Source organism: Hyperolius riggenbachi, chromosome 10, assembly GCF_040937935.1.
Source record: "Hyperolius riggenbachi isolate aHypRig1 chromosome 10, aHypRig1.pri, whole genome shotgun sequence".
NCBI lineage: Eukaryota > Metazoa > Chordata > Amphibia > Anura > Hyperoliidae > Hyperolius > Hyperolius riggenbachi.
The window spans coordinates 247,026,518-247,044,580 of record NC_090655.1 but is presented as its reverse complement, the minus strand read 5'-3'; the positions used below and the strand labels follow the sequence as shown (position 1 = coordinate 247,044,580).

The following is an 18,063-nucleotide window of genomic DNA, read 5'->3' as shown; positions in this document are numbered from 1 at the left end:
AACTCCGGTTTTTTTTTTTTTGGCCCCCATTCTTCATTTCGTAGTTACCCCCCAGCCCGCCCTTCTTTTGTTCGATGATAGACTGCCGCACCCCCCTCTCAGTCTGTGCTCTCTTTATAAGCCCTGGAGTGGACTCCGTATTAACATATAACTGCTTATGTAGTATGAAAGCATTGAGTCTGTGTATTCTGAAAACGCCTTATTTCTGTCTCTGAGTCCGATACATATGTGTTATCAATGTTATACATTGCTATTATGTCCCCTAAGGGGACAGTATGCTTGGTTTGGGGGGTGCGGGCGGAGGTCTTAGGCCGAGGGGAGGGTGGGGGTTAGCTCCCCTTTCCCCCCTTTTTTCTTTTTCTCCCTCTCCCCACTATTTGCCAGTTAAAGCGGTATTCCACTTTACATATGGTGGCGAACTGTTGGGATTGGGCAGGGGGCTCTCGGTAGTGAGGTCTGAAGGGGAGGGGAGCTTTTTTCAGAGGGCTGAGGACATGTGTCGGGGAAAAGTGATATTTCAAATCAACATTTTATCTCCTGTGGGGTAACCTTTTTCCTTTTGTAGCGGGACCTGGAGGGGTTTAAGGAGGGGGTGGACTTTCCGGATTACAGAACACAAGATATGTTCAGGGTAGGGGATGTACGTTTTTGAGGCCTACTATAGGTTATTATAGGCTAAAATGTGTTCGCATCTATAAGAATATTGGTTCTTCTCCATACCATGTCACTAACTGTACGTTACTAGTAGCATAGGTGTTAGGTTATTTGTCACGTGCGGTTCTCCCGGGGGCCGGGGAGCGCTCACTTTGTAGTTGAGGGCTTCCTTACCCCAGGGCAAACCACCGAAACGAGACGAGGAAGTAGATACCGTCTCGTAGAAGAATAAAGGCTGATCTGGACTGGATCAGCCTAGATAATTTGGTAGTCATGTGTAAGTTACTTACATGGTTGGCGTGGCTTCTTACACGCCTGTCTTTTATGCTCTGTTACTTTTATTCTTTTTCCTCTCTACCTTTTCCTGTCACTGTCTTTTTGAGGATCGTACCCATGCCTCCCACGCGCCAACATTTACGACTGTACATTCCAGCAGTCACTTAAATTATACTCTCTCAACGGCAGGGGGTTAAATGTTCCTGAAAAAATATCTTCACTGTTGCACCTATGCCATAAAGAACATGCCAATGTGGTCTGTTTCCAAGAAACACACTTCAAGGGCCCTTCTGTACCCAAACTTTACAATAGATACTGCAATCTTGCTTTTTTCAGTACCCCTCAGGACTCTAAAACCAAGGGGACTGCTATTATAATCTCTAGGGACACTCCCTTTACCCTGGTGGACCAATACGAGGACCCTCAGGGCCGATTTAATCTCATTAAAGGTACAATCTTTTCCCAAAAGATCACCATTGGCTCCTTTTATGCGCCCAATGTGCAACAAGTGCAGTTTTTTCAGGCCTTCCTCGCCAAAGTAAACTCGTTCGCAGAGGGTAGCATTATGCTCAGGGGTGACCTCAACCTCACCCTGGACCCTGAGATTGACTCTTCATCAAAAAGTCCCCGATCTCGTATAAATTGTTACGTAAATGTAAATCTCTGTTACGCTCTATGCAATTGGTGGATGTGTGGAGACTCCATAATCCATCCTCAATCGACTACACTTTTTATTCCACCCGCCACAATTCATACACGAGAATCGATTATGTCTTTTTATCACATAACTTACTCTCAGTATCTATTGCACCCTCCATTGGGAATATGCATCTTTCTGACCATGCCCCGGTCACAGTGGGCCTAGATCTGGGGGAGAATAGACGTGGCCCTGCTTCCTGGCATCTAAACAATTCCCTTCTTGAAGACAAAATAATATCCTCTAAACTTAAATCAGAGATCGAGGAATTCTTCCAGATCAATACCGCACACGACACTTCCCCAATGGTGGTGTGGGAAACCCACAAGTGCTTTGTTAGAGGGTTACTTATTAGGGAGGGAGCCAGACGCAAGAGGGAAAGGGATAAAGAACTCACGGAGGTTTTAACCAGTATTGGGGAATTGGAATTAAAACACAAAAGGGCAGGATCCCCATCAACCTTGTCTTCCCTCACTAAAGAGAGGGAGCGCCTTAAGTCACTGCTATTTTTCAAGGCTAAGTACGCGGCCTTACGTTGTCGTCGTACTTTCTACGAATTCGGCAATAAATGTGGCTCTATCTTAGCGAAGGCTCTAAAGGCTCAACAGACAGCCAATTACATACCCCAAATTAAGGATAAACACTCCACCTTACATTACAAATATGAGGAAATTGCCAAGGTTTTCAGGGACTTCTATGCTGACTTATATAATCGGTCTCCTGGTACTACGCTCCCTTCCAGGGAAGCCAAGCGCAAGAAGATTGAGGAGTATTTGAGACGTTCCCAGATGCCTAAACTCTCACCTGAGGATATTAAACTAATGGAGGAACCTCTATCTGAGGATGAACTCCACCTAGCCCTCTCACAGACACCAACGGGCAAAGCGCCCGGGCCAGACGGCTTTACTCCAGAATACTATAACAAATTTAGCCCTACCATCTCATCACATATGCTTAAGGCTTTTAATTCTATTACAGATTCGTCTCTGGGAGGGGGTCCTTTCTCTACGCAAATGCTGGAATCTCACATTACAGTACTGCTGAAGGAAGGGAAAGACCCTGCATTCTGCAAGAGCTTTAGGCCTATATCCCTATTAAATGTGGACCTGAAGCTATTTTCTAAAATGCTGGCAAACAGATTGGCTCCCCTCCTGCTGAGATTGATTCACCTCGATCAAGTGGGCTTCGTCCCAGGTCGAGAGGCCAGGGACAACACTATAAGGACTTTAGATGTTCTGCACTGGGTGCGGTCCCGTTCTGAACCAACTCTCTTACTCTCTACTGATGCCGAAAAGGCTTTTGATAGGGTGGATTGGGACCTCATCGAGGGCACACTTAGATATATAGGCATGGCTGACGACATGCTAACACGTATTCTAGCTCTATATTCGTGCCCATCGGCTAGAGTCAAAGCTAACGGTGTGCTATCCGCACCCTTCACCATACATAATGGGACACGCCAGGGCTGTCCCTTATCGCCCCTAGTTTTCGCCCTCTCCTTGGAGCCATTCCTCTGCATGGTGAGAGCTAACCCAGACATAAAAGGAGTAGCCTTCCCGAGGTCATCCTCCAAGGTGGCAGCGTATGCAGATGACCTATTATTCTATTTATCTAACCCGCATATCTCACTTCCCAACCTCCTGGCAGAATTCAAATCATATGGGGAGATCTCAAATATGTCTATCAATTATGATAAAAGCAAAGCCCTGGGAATCCTCCTTCCAGGTCAGCTTAAATCTATGTTGCAGAGTAACTTTCCTTTTAAGTGGCCCAGTCGCTCCCTGAAATACCTTGGCATTCAAATCACCCCAAATCCCCGTGACATGTTTACTCATAACTTTCCCCCAGCACTAGAGAGAATCAAACAAGACCTACAAAAATGGAATAAGCCCCAATTCTCGTGGTTTGGCAGGAACTGCATAATTAAGATGACAATTATGCCTCGGCTGCTCTATCTATTCCAGACAATGCCTATATTTATCCCTTCCTCGTTTCTCAAGCAGGTCACCCGGGTTTTTTCCTGGTTCATCTGGAACGGCCGTAAGCCAAGGTTAAAATACTCTATTCAGACAGCTCCTAAGGAGCTGGGGGGTATGGCGGTGCCAAACCCACTGTTATGCCACACTGTAGCAATCCTTATTAGGGTCATTGACTGGCATAGACATGCAGCACACAAGCGTTGGGTGGGCCTGGAGGAGGAAATTATGGGGGCTAAATTGGACCTCTTGCCGTGGTCGCTGCAAGCCCCTGGGGGTTCGTCGACGGCCGCGACAATGATCTCACTGACCCTCAGAAAGCTCATAACTCTCAGGGATAAATTATCTCTATCTCCCTGGCCCTCTCCACTCTTACCCATTCTGGACAATCCCAACTTTGTATTGGGCTCGCACAAGAAGGGTTACCCAGCATGGCGGACTGATCCACCCCTCCGGGCCTTGCATCTGATCTCGAGTGGAAACTGCATTGATCTGGAGGACCTCAAAGTATCTCTTAATACTCCTGGCCTGGATGCCTGGAGCTTGCTCCAGTTTAAGCACTTTCTCATGTCTCAAGGCTCTAAGACGAGTTTTTCTAGGCCACTTTCCCCTTTCGAAAAACTATGCATGGGCGAAGGCACAATTAAAGGCTCCCTCTCTCTGACATGCTCTTTACTAAATGATGTCGAAAACCCATGTCAAACTTATAAGGATAAATGGGAAAGGGACCTGGGCCTAACATTTTCTGAAAAACAGTGGCACAAGATTCTAGTGTTCTCTCATAAATCATCCATTTCTTCTAGAAGCCGGGCTACAAAATTTTCACAAGGTGGTACCTGACCCCATCCAGGTTACATAAAATGTACCCTTCATCCTCTTCCCTGTGCTGGAGATGTGGGGTAGGGACAGGCACCCTGTTGCACGTTTTCTGGTCTTGTGGAGAGCTCAGGCAGTTTTGGACGGACGTGAGAGAGATAATGCATGTATTAACGGATTTTCTCCCCCCAGATTCCCCCGCATTTTTTCTATTACACCATAACCAGTGGTCAATTAGGAGATACAAAAAAACTATCACCAGACACTTAATTAACGCAGCAAAAATTTTGATAGCCAGATGATGGAAGTCACCTAACGCTCCTACTCTGCAGGACTGGTTTCGAGAAATAGATTGGATTGAGAAAATGGAGGATCTTACCTCCTCAATGCATGGGACAAGGGAGCAGTTCTGGAAAACTTGGTTTGGCTGGTTCGAAGTTAAAGAATCACCCAGATATGCCTCTCTCACGTCCGGCCGGGGATGCTCTTCTACTGCACAACAGGCTATACAAAGTACCTCTCCTCCATAACCAGCTTCCCCCCTAGGCGTTGTAATATATCTCTTATAGTGGCACCTGGGTTTGGCGTGGAACGCGGTCCTCAATTTCTATTCTTTCCTTACCTTTTTCCCTCTCTCACTGTTTTTTTCAATTTCTTTTTTATCCTTTTTTCTACGACACTCCAACATATTGTGGCAGCTCCGCTGTTTAGTTAGTTCATAATCAACAGCTATTTCCTATTTATGGAAATTCATCCAGAAACTTTATCTAATAGCTCATTAGGACTGGGCTATACAAGATCTACTATGGGATCCCAGGTGATTGATCCCTCTGGGCCCTGGGCTTCCTGCACACTTTACGCTCTATGTATAGCTCGTTTTTTGTCCTTTTTTTTTCTTTTTGTTACTGAAGTATATAATGTTGATGGATCTTTTGAAATGAATAGTACTATGTGGTACATTGTATGGATATTGTATGTTATACTTGGTGGCGCTGGCTTGCTACCAGTAATCTCTTGATACTGTACCAGTTTACTACTACTGCCATGATATTTCTGATGTCTTATATCTTTCTATCTCTGTACAAAAAAAAAAAAAAACTTTGTTATAAATAAAGAATCCTTAAAAAAAAATGGTATGACGTTGAAACTTTTGGCCAATGAGGACGAGGCGGAAGTGACAACAGAAGCGACTCCGCCCCCTGCCTCTCCGCAGCGTCTCTCGAGAATGCCTCCCGGCCCAGCTTTAGCCGGCGAACGGCAGAAAAAATGCAAGAGGTACACACAGGCAATGCGGACGGCGGACATATGGTGCTTATCCATAGAAAACCATACCTGGCCAGCATTTAGCTGCCAACGGAGGTAGATAAAGAGGGCTGTAGCAGTTTTGTATATGAATATTGTCTGATCTGTTAGATCAAATGAATAGCCTGGAGACCACCAGAGCAGGCCCTCATAGGAACGTTCAGTTACCCGAGGGACAGAACTTCAATCAGGGGAGGTCAGAACCTGATTGGAGCCGCAAAAAATGAGCGCGGTAAGGGAGAAATCTGGGGGGGGGGAAAAAAGCTGTGTCCTATCCGGCGATGAGGACAAAAAAAGGAATGATAGCTGTTGGGTGGCGCTCCTTTTATATTCAAATTAGTCCTATCTGGCAGTTGGAGGCAGAGAACTGCCCATCTGTATGCTGCCATGGAGAGTCCAGGGAAACAAAGCTAGCAGGTGATGTCGTTGCTAGGGGCAAAACAGAATTAGCATTTTTCTTTACAGAAGGTAATTGCTTAGGGATTCTCCGCATCCCAGGATCAAAAATGGAACGTCTTAAGTTAGTGTGACTATACAAATGATTGGTTGCTATGGACAACAGAGAGACCAAATTGGCATTGGTTACTGAGTATTGCTCATACTGACTCCCAGAGCAATCATTCAAGATCTCATTCCATGCATCAATTAGCGGAATCACAAAGTCATGCACACACAGATTCATTCTAATTAAAGAAGAAGCAGACTCAATGCACGTGTAATGATCTGGGGTCGATCTTTTAAAGACATAAGAACCATGCATAATGTACAAAATCGTACAATTCAGAAATTCCCTCTACACTGGGAATTTCGGTTTGACTCGTCCTAATGTAATGATCTGGGGTCGATTTCCACCGCCAGCGCACACCAAGTGCGCTGACGCAGATGGAAATCCCCACAATCACAGAAGCAGAGTACCCAGTATATGTTAATACATTTGTAGAGGGGAATTCCAAACAGCAGATGGAGCTGTGGAGTACAGAGGAACAAGACCTCTGTACAACCACAGATGCCAGATTGAAATTGCACGATGTGGAGCAGCACTGGGCGATATAAACTAAGTAGCAACTCAATAGAGAGTAAGAACAGAGACAGACTGTATGAATGTCTACCAATCTAGTCGCCACCCGGCGACGGTAGACATATCACAACCAAACAGACCAGAGTGAGAAAGCCAATCGCAAGAGAGGCGATTGCTGTCAGAAACATAAGACTGAGCAAAGACAGAGCATGAATGAGTAATGGAAGACACAGCAAACAACCACAATCCGAACACCAAGGAAAATAACAAATGAACTAACTAAACGCAGTCACCTCACAATATGCGCAACAGTGACAAGCGCGTTATTATCACGGTCACCGCACGTTAGGCGCAACAGTGACAAAACGTACCAACCCTGACTAACTAATGAACACGGAAAACAAAGACAAACAGATAGCGAGAACGCTTGCTAATCGGTTGCCTAACACGAGACAACAGCAAGCGTTTACTCCAGACAAAACAGACTAAACAATTCACTATCAGCCACTGCTGGAGATAGTGCAATCGCAAGTACAGGACAAGACAAAACTAGGCAGTACAAATAATATACAATACTGACAGCACTAGTGGGAGTGCAAAGTGCACTCCCCAATAATTAACTACTCTAGGATATTCAGCAATAAGATACAAAGAGACAGAAGCTCTAAAGTCAGTCTTCACCAAACAGAACCTATGACGAGCAAGGAATTCAGGGAGGAAGTGACATTTATACTGAAAACCTTCAAAGGAAGCAGACAAGCAGATTGCAAGATAAGTGGATGCAAATCAGTCACTACAGCAGCAAGCCTCCCGAATCTTGCAAACTGACAAAAAGGCCTCTTTTCCCTGGACTGAACTATGCGACCTGCATAGGAAACCAACAAACTGTCCAGGGAATCAAGGCCAGCAAAGCGGATTCTGACAGCATGCATGCAAAACCATGTCACTCTTAGCAGTGTAAAATTCATAGAAATATTCTCGATCATTCTCCAATTCATAAATCAAAGATTCAATTTCCCATTTTTCAAACGTAGGATCCCATTCACTCTTGTCAGGAACTAAATCACACTGGGCATCATTTTGTAAGGGATAGCGGAGATGCCGCCACAGCAGGGAGCGACATGGCGGCTATCTCCGCGTCTCAGCCGGCAGCTTCCACCGCGCAGGTACATGATGGAATTGTGCCTGGGATTGAGGTGAATGAGGGAGAGGCCGCCGCAGCGCTGAGCGGTATGGCGGCTGTCCCCGCGTCTCAGCCAGCGGCCTTCGCCGCATTGTTACATGATGGAACTTTGCCTGGTCCCTCAGTCGCACATAGACTGAGGTCTACGCGCGCGCACAGACAGGATCTTTATGCAAGCAGAAGGGGAGTCAGCTGATCAGCCGGTCAGCTGACTCCAACACTGATCCTGATTGGCTGAGTGACTGGGGCGGTGCTAAGGAGCGCTCCCAGTATATATAGAACATGCCTGTCAGTTGTTCCTCGTCTGCTGTTGCATATGCTAGCACTCAGACCCATAGTCAGATCCGAAAGTGTGCCTAGAACCAGCAGGAGCTGGGGATCCACACTTAGCCAGATTCTGTTGATAGCTTAAAGTACTAATTGAATTGTATTATTTGTTATGACCCTCTGCTAGCCTTGACTACTCTTCTGTCTTGTGATTCTGTGCCTTTGCCTATCTGATCCAGTTGCCAGCTTAGCTTATCCCTCACTCTGATTCTGTCTTCTACCTTTGTACCGTTTCTGTCCGTGTGTTGCCGAACCTACTTGTCTGACTCTTCTGCCCTCACCAGGGAGCCTAGTCCTGGTGAGGGACTCTCAGTTTAGTAATCACCTGCTCCTCAGGTTGATAGTTGCAGTACAGTCCTAATCACCTGCTCCTCAGGTTGATAGCTGCAGTATAGTCTGAATCACCTGCTCCTCAGGTTGATAGCTGCAGTATAGTCTGAATCACCTGCTCCTTTAGGTAGATAGCTGCAGTTTAGTCTGCATCGCCTGCTCCTCAGGTAGATAGCTGCAGTACAGTCTTAATCACCTGCTCCTCAGGTTGATAGCTGCAGTACAGTCTTAATCACCTGCTCCTCAGGTTGATAGCTGCAGTACAGTCTTAATCACCTGCTCCTCAGGTTGATAGCTGCAGTACAGTCTTAATTACCTGCTCCTCAGGTGACTAGCTATTATAGTACTGCCTGGATCTCCTGCCCCTCGAGATCACCTGCTGCAGTACAGTCTGAATCACTCGCTCCTCGAGTGATCACTCTACATTGTCTTACTGTGCATCACCCGCTCCACGGGTGAACCTATCACTACTCCTCTGTGTCTCCAGCCTGCTGGAGTACTGATTACTGTGTTCTTTAGAGATACCCCATTTTGCCAGCTCCTCTGGGATAGTGGGTATCTCTATCAATATTACTGTTGCACCAAACACTATCTTACACCTAGGTGTCCTGCGTCTTGCTATATTTGTATTATTGGTGATTCTGCAGATCACCACATAATCAGGTATAACATCTGAATTATTGGTGATACTGCAGATCACCAATAATCAAAAAATCTGTTCTTGCTGACACCAATCGTTACACATTTACAGCCAGACCAGTCTGCAGGAAGCTAGCTGGAGTGGACTTGGCTTGGTTCACTCCTGACAGAGAATTAACTCGATTGACTGGATTACTAGGATATTTCCTATTCTTAAGAATATCCAGGACTTGTAACAAGTGTTGAACTGCAGAATATGTAAATTTTCTTTGTTGTACAATTAATTTGATTTGCTCAATACTGTAATATTTCCTCATTAGAATATTTAGACAATTATTTTAAGCAAAAATCTTTATTCTCCTTGGCTAGCAAGGAAAGTTCATTGGTAGTTTCATAGGTCCATTTGACTCCCATGAAAGACAATTGCATTTCATTATCTGCTTATGACATAGTCTGATGCGTAGTTTTATGCAAGACTTTAGACTTTGCTGCATACGGATTGCTTTTAAATGCTGCTGAAGGAACATTTGATTGACTAGCAATCAGGAGTTCAATAAGAGGATATGGCAATGGAGTTGTGCGTAACCAGTTGTGAATCATAAAAGCTATGAATTCTAAAGGCTTTTGTCTCAAATTAGTGTGATCTAAAGCAGGGCTTTTCAACCTGTGGTACGCGTACCACCAGTGGTACTTTGCTGTTTGCCAGGTGGTACATTCCAAGTTTGTCTGCTACTTAATTGCCCACCTGCCACTTGTCCTGGTCCCGTCCTGCCTCCACAAAGTTTGGCTACCCCTCACTCGCTCCTCTGCCTCCCCACCAATGCCTCCTGCTATTCCCCTACCATATGCCCCCCCCCCTTTCTTAAAGTGTACCTGTAAGAAAAAAGTGCTCCGGGAGGAGGAAGTCTCTTGATCCTAAAGAGGCTTCCTCCTCAGTAGAGGGGATCCAGTGGTGGAACCCCTCGAAGATCTCCTTGTTGATGTGAGTGTATGCGCGGAAGCGGCTCTCCGCTCGGGCTCCTCTGGAAACAGCCGAGCCTGATCTGGTCAGATCTATTGTCCTGGCACACTGGTGGTACTTCAAATTTTTCAGGTGATAAAAGTGGTACAATGAGTGAAAACATTGAAAAGCCCTGATCTAAAGAATCAACTGCCCAATCAAAAAGCTTGCCCTTAAAAAGAGTGCAAACGATCTGATCAGCCCAGGTAGAAATTGCAGAAGCCTGATAAATCTGGATTTTACAAGAATCTAACCAATTCTAGCATAAATTTGCTTGACGTTTCACAGTCAAGCTTTTCAAATCTTTTAAAAGACAGGGAACCATATCACACGGTGTCAGAGGCCTCCTCCATGTGATTTTGTGTTGGGCCCGTCATAATGTAATGCTGGGGGGTCATACTTTCTGACTATCCAGCACAACAAGGCTAAGAGCTGGATAATGGAAGAGGCTACACAGGCTGCCCAGAGCAACTGCAGATCTGGGCTTCTGATAAGCCGCAATGGATGAGCAGTGCGATGTTGCGCTGCTCTTGCGACAGCAAACATTCAGACAAATACAAGACAGACTGGAGTGAGGTAGCCAATAGCAACCGCAGCAATGGCTAACTTGCAAGGACAGGACTAGGAGGACAGAGGCTGACAGAATGAATGCTTGCTAATCTAGTCACTGCCTCAGTGACAGCAAGCATTCACAAAGACAAGAGTGAGGTAACCAATACCAACCGCAGCAATGGCTACCTCGCAAGGACAGGACAGAATCGTGAGGCAATAGCAGAGTCAAAAAGGCAGGCAAAAGTAAATACACAGACAAATATACAATAGATATGATTTCCTAGTGAATTACAATTTACAGCTATCAATGAAACTACAAACGACTGACTAACATATGTATATATCGGCGATGAACCGATATATAACATAAGCAAGGAACACTGGCTAGGATCAGGAGCAATACAGCGAAGAAGACTAGGCAATACAGGGGAGGCAGACTTTTATGCTGACATCAGCCAATGGATGCAAGCATGCAAATCTCCACTAGAGATGGGCCGAACCTCCGATTTTAGGTTCGCGAACTTCCGCGAAAGGTTCGGTTCGCGAAAAAGTTCGCGAACCGCAATAGACTTCAATGGGGAGGCGAACTTTGAAAGTTTAAAAAAATTCTATCAACTGGAAAAATGATAGAAAACATGTTTCAAAAGCTCTAATACCTGGAGCCACACCTAATTGAGTGAAATACACATCACTGCTGGAGGACCCGCCCATCCTCCCTCTTCCAAGCAAGGTCCTTTATACCATTTGACTACCTACACTAATTAGTTATGGGACAGCTGCTATACACACTCTGCTAGGGAGATTTTAATCTCCCTCCTCCCCCTCCACCCTTCTACCTATTCCCTCCTCCCTCCTACTGGAGGGAGGAGGGTCTCTTCTGCCAGGGAATTATACTATTTTAAAAACCAGTATACATCATACCATAGCTGGGAATCAAACCCAGATCTCACTGTGTGGTGGGCACATCACCCTAAGTACTGTACCACTACAGAAGTAAGTGAAGCTAGCCTAAAATTTAACATTTATGCTCAATGCAATAGAACCATTAGGTTGCTTAAAGGAGAACTGTAGTGAGAGGTATATGGAGGCTGCCATATTGATTTCCTTTTAAGATATACCAGTTGCCTGGCAGCCCTGCTGATCTATTTGGCTGCAGTAGTGTGAATCACACCAGAAACAAGCATGCAGCTAATCTTGTCAGATCTTACAAAAATGTCAAACACCAGATCTGCTGCATGCTTGTTCAGGGTCTAGGGCTAAAAGTATTGGAGGCAGAGGATCTGCAGGATAGCCAGGTAACTGGTATTGCTTAAAAGGAAATCAATATGGTAGCCTCCATATACCTTTCACTACAGTTCTCCTTTAAAGGGAACCTTAACTGAGAGTGATATGGATGTTTCCTGTAAACAATACCAGTTGCCTGGCAGTCCAGCTGATCTTTGTGACTGCAATAGTGGCTGAATGACACCCTGAAACAAGCATGCAGCTAATCCAGTCTGACTTCAGTCAGAGCACCTGATCTGCATGCTTGTTCAGGGGCTGTGGCTAAAAGTATTAGAGACACAGGATCAGCAGGCGATTCAGGCAACTGGTATTATTTTAAAAGGAAAAATCCATATCCTTCTCCGTTTAGGTTCCCTTTAAGGATTTGTAGCATAAAAGCCAACTCACATTGGCTGGGATTTGAACCTGGATCTCACTGTATGGTGGACAAGCACACTAACCACTATACCAACTGAAGCTGGCCTGAAATTGCTGGCCTAAAATTTACTATTTATGCTCAATACAAGAGAAAAAGTAGACAAGACAAATAACATTTATATCACTCTTTTCTCCTGGCGGACTCAATGGACCAGAGCTGCAGCCACTAGGGCATGCTCTATAGGCAGTAGCAGTGTTAGGAAGACTTGCCTAAGGTCTCCTACTGAATAGGTGCTGGCTTACTGAACAGACAGAGCTGAGATTTGAACTCTGGTCTCCTTTGTCAGAGGCAGCGCCCTTATCCATTACACCATGCAGCCACTGCTTACAGATATTTAGCCAGACATGGCCTTCTCTTTTGTGTTATTTGTCTTGTCTACTTTTTCTCTTGTATTGAGCATAAATAGTAAATGAGGGAGGAGGGAGGTGGGAGGAGGGAGGTGGGAGGTGGGAGAACTAATTAGTGTAGGCAGACAACTGAGTCAAATGGTATAAAGGACCTAGCTTGAAGGGAGGGTGGGTGGATTCTCTAGCACTGAAAGCAGTGTGTTTGACAATAACATGTCTGCTGACAGTGAAATGGAGGGTAAAAATTTTGCTCAATACAGCATTATGGGGCGAATCGAACTTTCGCAAAAGTTTGCCTGATGCAGGCGAACGCGAACCCCCAAAGTTCGCCTGGAACCGTTCGCCGGCGAACCGTTCGGCCCATCTCTAATCTCCACACAGCTGAATGGTAATCATTCAATCCTGAGCTGGCTTGAATACCATTTGCTAGCTGAAAGACCATCATAACAAATGCATGCAGTACTATGCAAGAACATGCATGCAGGAAATCCAGGGCTATCTGGCTGTGGTTCAGCTGTAGTAAGCCATTGGTAGAATGATGACAGCATTCTGAGCTACCCAGAACTGTAGAGCAATTGCAAATGACAATGTGACTCATTGCAAATGCACAACCGAATGCAGGCTGACAAGCCAAAACTGTCCATTTTCGGCTCCACCTGCAATGGACAGAACACGCCACAGGAGGAATCCTAACACTGTTATTCTTTTTTGACATGCTTGTCACCCAATTAACATTATTGAAATAATAATTTAAAATAAAGTATTTCAACTTCTATTTACTTTTCAGGAGAGCTGTGGCTGCAGATCCTGCCTCATTTACATTGATAAAGCACCTGGTTTATTAACCTTTGTAATGGAAAAAAAAGAGAATACTAGGCAAATCCTAACCAAGCTTATTACTATATGTACCCATGTTTATCCAGCGCATGGAAGAATTAACACAAATTATTAAAGGAAAAGAGGATCAGAACAAAGAGAAATGGAATAGCTGGGAAGTATTCCCTACAACCCTGGAATATGAGAGACAGCTGGGGGAGAGCTAGATCTGAATCGGGAGTATTGTGCGTTGGGGGACGGAGTTGGTGCTCGTTCCCTTCTCCCCCCTCCCCTCCCACTGACTGTCCTTTCTTCCTTCCTTTGGGTGTAGGTGTTTTTTTTCCTCTTTCTCTCGCTTTTTTTTTTCTTGTAGTATCTTTACTTATTTTTTATTTGCTAATAAAGTGAGAAAAGTGAGTTGAGGACAGCTCAGTGGGAATGGCTTACAGGGTTACTGTTGGGATTAGGGGAGAGAATCCCAGAAGGGAGAGAGGGAAGTGGGTAACGGTGCTCGAGGGGTAATCCAGCCAGCTGGGATTATATATAAACTGTGTTGTGTCCTTAGGGGAAAGGAATAGAATAACAAAGGATGGGGTTGTCCCCTTGAACCGATATGAATACCATTTGAAAAGACCACGATGTGCTATGGTGTTAAGCTGTTTACAATGGGCGTGACCTGTTTTAATCTTCTTTTTGGAAAAGGTGGATACTGTTTATAGAGTTTTGTAAAGATAGAAGAAATTGTATTGTTGAAAATTAAATAAAAATAAAGAATCTTGAAAAAAGGATAGCATTGCCAATATACATTGGCCGTATAATCTGCAAATGAAGCATACAGTATAACAAAGATACAGTCCAAGAGGTGATCCATAGCCAAAGCACAAGAATAACATCATGCAGAATATAAATACTCCTTCTGCTGGTCTAATGCCAAAGAGAAGCAGATAGGAGAAACCAAGATATATCGGAGCCTGACCAGTTTAGTATCTAGGCAACAACCCAATTCAAGAGCCAAGGACTACCTTCCCTTTACTCCACTCTTTGTAGATGGACCGCAGCATCCAGACATGTGAGTGAAGAATTAGGGATTTCCACTGCTAGGCAATCGTATCTTATTTTACAAATAGTATGCCACAAAGCAGAGAGATGGGCAGGAGGACCACAAATGAGTCATATCTCCTGTATCAGCATTACAGCCCCAGCATAGCAGAGAACGGAAAGGGTTAAATTCATGTGTAATCTCCAGGGTTCTTTACCATCGGGACAATATTTTATATGCGTTCTCTTTCCCTCTACCTGACAAAGAGGAATGTCACTGCTGCTCAGAGAATATTACCTGCTCAGGATGCCTGGAGTCTCTGTGACCAAACCATCACGCAGGTGTTTTCTAAGAAAGTCTATTAATTGCTGATTTTTGCCCATTGTGGAATGGAAAGCACAATTAACAAAAGTGCCAGGCGGGAAAAGGGAATTACTGCATAATGGTGTTAAAGGGCCTAGGAGAGTAGAAATTCTGTGTTGTGTGACAAGGCTGTCCGAAAGACTAAGAGTAACCCATATATACCACTATAGCCCATCTCAAAAGCCAAGCTGTCACTAAACCATCAGCCATGTCATCCTCCAATAGCACCCACTGCTTAAACCATCAGAGCCCAGTCTCTCAACCTGGTAAGATGAGTAGCCATTCCGGTAGCCAAACCACCTTCTTCCTTTGCCTTGTATAGCAGGCTGGTGGCCAATCAAGGCTTACATCCTCTCCAAATATACCTAATCCACACAGTCTTAATTTACTTACAAAAGGACGACGGGATATGTATAGGGAAGGTTTGCACAGAATATAGGAGGCGGGGCATCACATTGATTTTGATGAAGTTTATTAGTCAGTCCGAGAATGGAGCAGAGCATCCCATGGGGATAGATCCTCTTCAGTTCTGGAGAGCAGAGGAGCACCAAAATTGTTTCTGGAGCAAAAGGTCCGGAGTCTTGGTCACTTTAAGTCCCATATAAGTAATTGTCCTCTTTCTAAGTTGGGGAAAGCCATACAGAAAACAGGTCAGGTTCTAGGGGGAACAGTCAGATTTAATGCTTCACATTTAGATGAGTTAATCTTAAAATTACTCAAATCTCCAAACTGCTTAATAGTGTCGTAAGGTCTGCCGGTGACGGTCAGCGGCGGAATGCCAAGACCCGAGCTGTAGTTCTGACTTCTGGGTCTCGGCAAGCCGATGACGTCACTGAAACGCAGGTGATGGCTCAGTCTCCATTAGATAGGCAAAGGACGCACTCTCAGTACGCGCTCTGCCGATGTAAACAGTAGCCACGTGTGACTAGCAGACACTCTGAATACTGATTGGTTTATGTTCAATTCTGCTTTGTGTTGATTAGTTAGTTCTAGTATTTAAACTTTGTGAGCACCCCCAGTCATCACCCGTGATAGCATTAGCTTTGGCTTGTTGCTGGGTATGCGCTCAATATCTGCAATGTCTGATTGATTCCTGTTGCTGCTTGATTGACCACGCTTACCTGCTGGATTACCTCCTGTCAACCTTGCCTTGAACTTGACTAAGCTTCTCTGCTGCCTGGATTTTCCTCTGCTTTGGACTCGGATTGCATGAACTCTGCCTGGACTGACTCTGGCCTGCCTTTGACTACTATAACTCTGGACACTGCTTCTCTGGTCCAATCGCTGCTCCCTGGAGCTCCTGGCTCTCTGCATCTCTGCATCAACTAGGCCACAAGTGACTGTCTTATATATATCATATATAACTCTGTTGTGCCCACATTGCATTGCCAAGTATTCAGGACCTGCCTGGTGATTGAATATCTGTCACACTGTATGCTACATCTGCCTGCAGGGTATTGTTAGTATTGTGCTAAGTAGGAGATTGTGCAGGTGTTACGGGCTGGGCTCTGGGTCAGTCATATGGGCATACAGTCTGCACTGTAGTTATTGACCAGACGAGCCTGACAAGTGTATAGAATATTTGGTAAGGAGATTCCTGGATTGGTCACATATAATAACAAGTCACCCGCAAAAATAGCCAGAATATTGGTGCTTATATAGGGCCTGTCACAGGAGCCCTAGTGGTCAGACCGCAAATTGCCTTCCAAACGGTGCCAGCGCACGGATCGTGCGAACTCTGGTCGCAGTCAGTGCGTAGGAACCGTTGGGAATTGGCCGCAGACAAACCAGAAGGGAGCCTGTGCGGTACAGTAATTACAACTTACACACGATTTCAGGGTATAACTGCCACCACCACTGGTATGGGCCAGTGGACCCGACTGAATGACTGACTGATCCTGCGAATAAAAACGGTAAACACACTCTATTCTGTCTAGATATCAACAATAGTAGTAGCGTCTCTCCAGAGACCTGGGATCAGTTTCTGTGTATGGCTAAAAAAGCAGGGTAGCGAACAGTGAACGACTTTGATAAAGTATTTTATTCACGGCAATATAAATAATTAATATATACAGACAATTATTAAAATCAACAATTATTGAGACATGAGATAACACAGTAGGAAAATAAACAAAGGGAGAAAAAATACTTAGTTTCTGGAAAGATGTCCTTTAGTGGGAAGAATCAATGTTCCTTGGTAAAGTCCTTTGTTTAAGCTCAATTTAAAATCCAAGCAAAATGGAAAATGTCCTTTGTTTCAGTTCAGACAAGATGGCCGATCAAGATGGCCGCTAGCCATGTGTCCTCTGGCTAGCACCAGACAGCTCTCATATAGATGGAATGTGGAGGACTGAGGGAGTGGTCCCTTGCAAACACTTTTGAACAATGCCCACCTTTGGGTGGAGCCTCAAGTACAGCCCAGGGGTTGGACAGGGGTGGTGAGCTCCCTGGAGGGGTGCTCTATGCCCACCAAATATGACATTTGCCATATCTCGGCTTACGCTTTCCGCACACACATGACCATCACATATTCATATTTCTCAGACTAGGCCAGTTCATATGATACCAAACTTGGGCATGTTTGCATGCCCGGTTAAAAAAACGGTGGAATCCCCCGAGTTCTGGTTATGCCAGTGGCCCCAATTTAATATCAAAACACTCACAAGATCCGGGCCAGCAGAATGATATAACTTTCACATTTCTCACCTGAACGGTATTGCTTAAACATGCTCAAAATCCTAAATCCTGCAGTTAAGCTGATGCTAGCTCTCTGCTGAGAAAAGACTGCAGATGCGCCTACACAATCAATCCAGATTCTATTGATCTGAAGCGCAATCGATGCAGAGAATCGAGTGTGATCGCTTTTTCTTCACGGGCGGTTCCAGGACGCGTCTGCGGCCCCGCAACCGTCCGTGACAGCCCCCCTTCTTGTCGGTGGCTTAGACACACACCCGCAAGATGTGTGGCAGCGCCGCTAACCTGGCTGATGGGTCTCGGGTTGCCGGTACGTCGGGAAAACCCATTGG

General features: G+C 45.1%; 1 protein-coding gene across 1 annotated transcript in view; it reads left to right on the top strand.

Moving 5' to 3' along the window:
• The window catches only part of LOC137537044 (zinc finger protein 585A-like), a 126,516-nt gene that overhangs the window by 81,210 nt on the left and 27,243 nt on the right, over nucleotides 1-18,063 (top strand). The window contains exon 15 of the mRNA XM_068259193.1: nucleotides 13,650-13,655. Within this exon, the coding sequence (XP_068115294.1) occupies nucleotides 13,650-13,655 (6 nt within the window). The remainder of the gene's footprint in view (nucleotides 1-13,649; nucleotides 13,656-18,063) is intronic.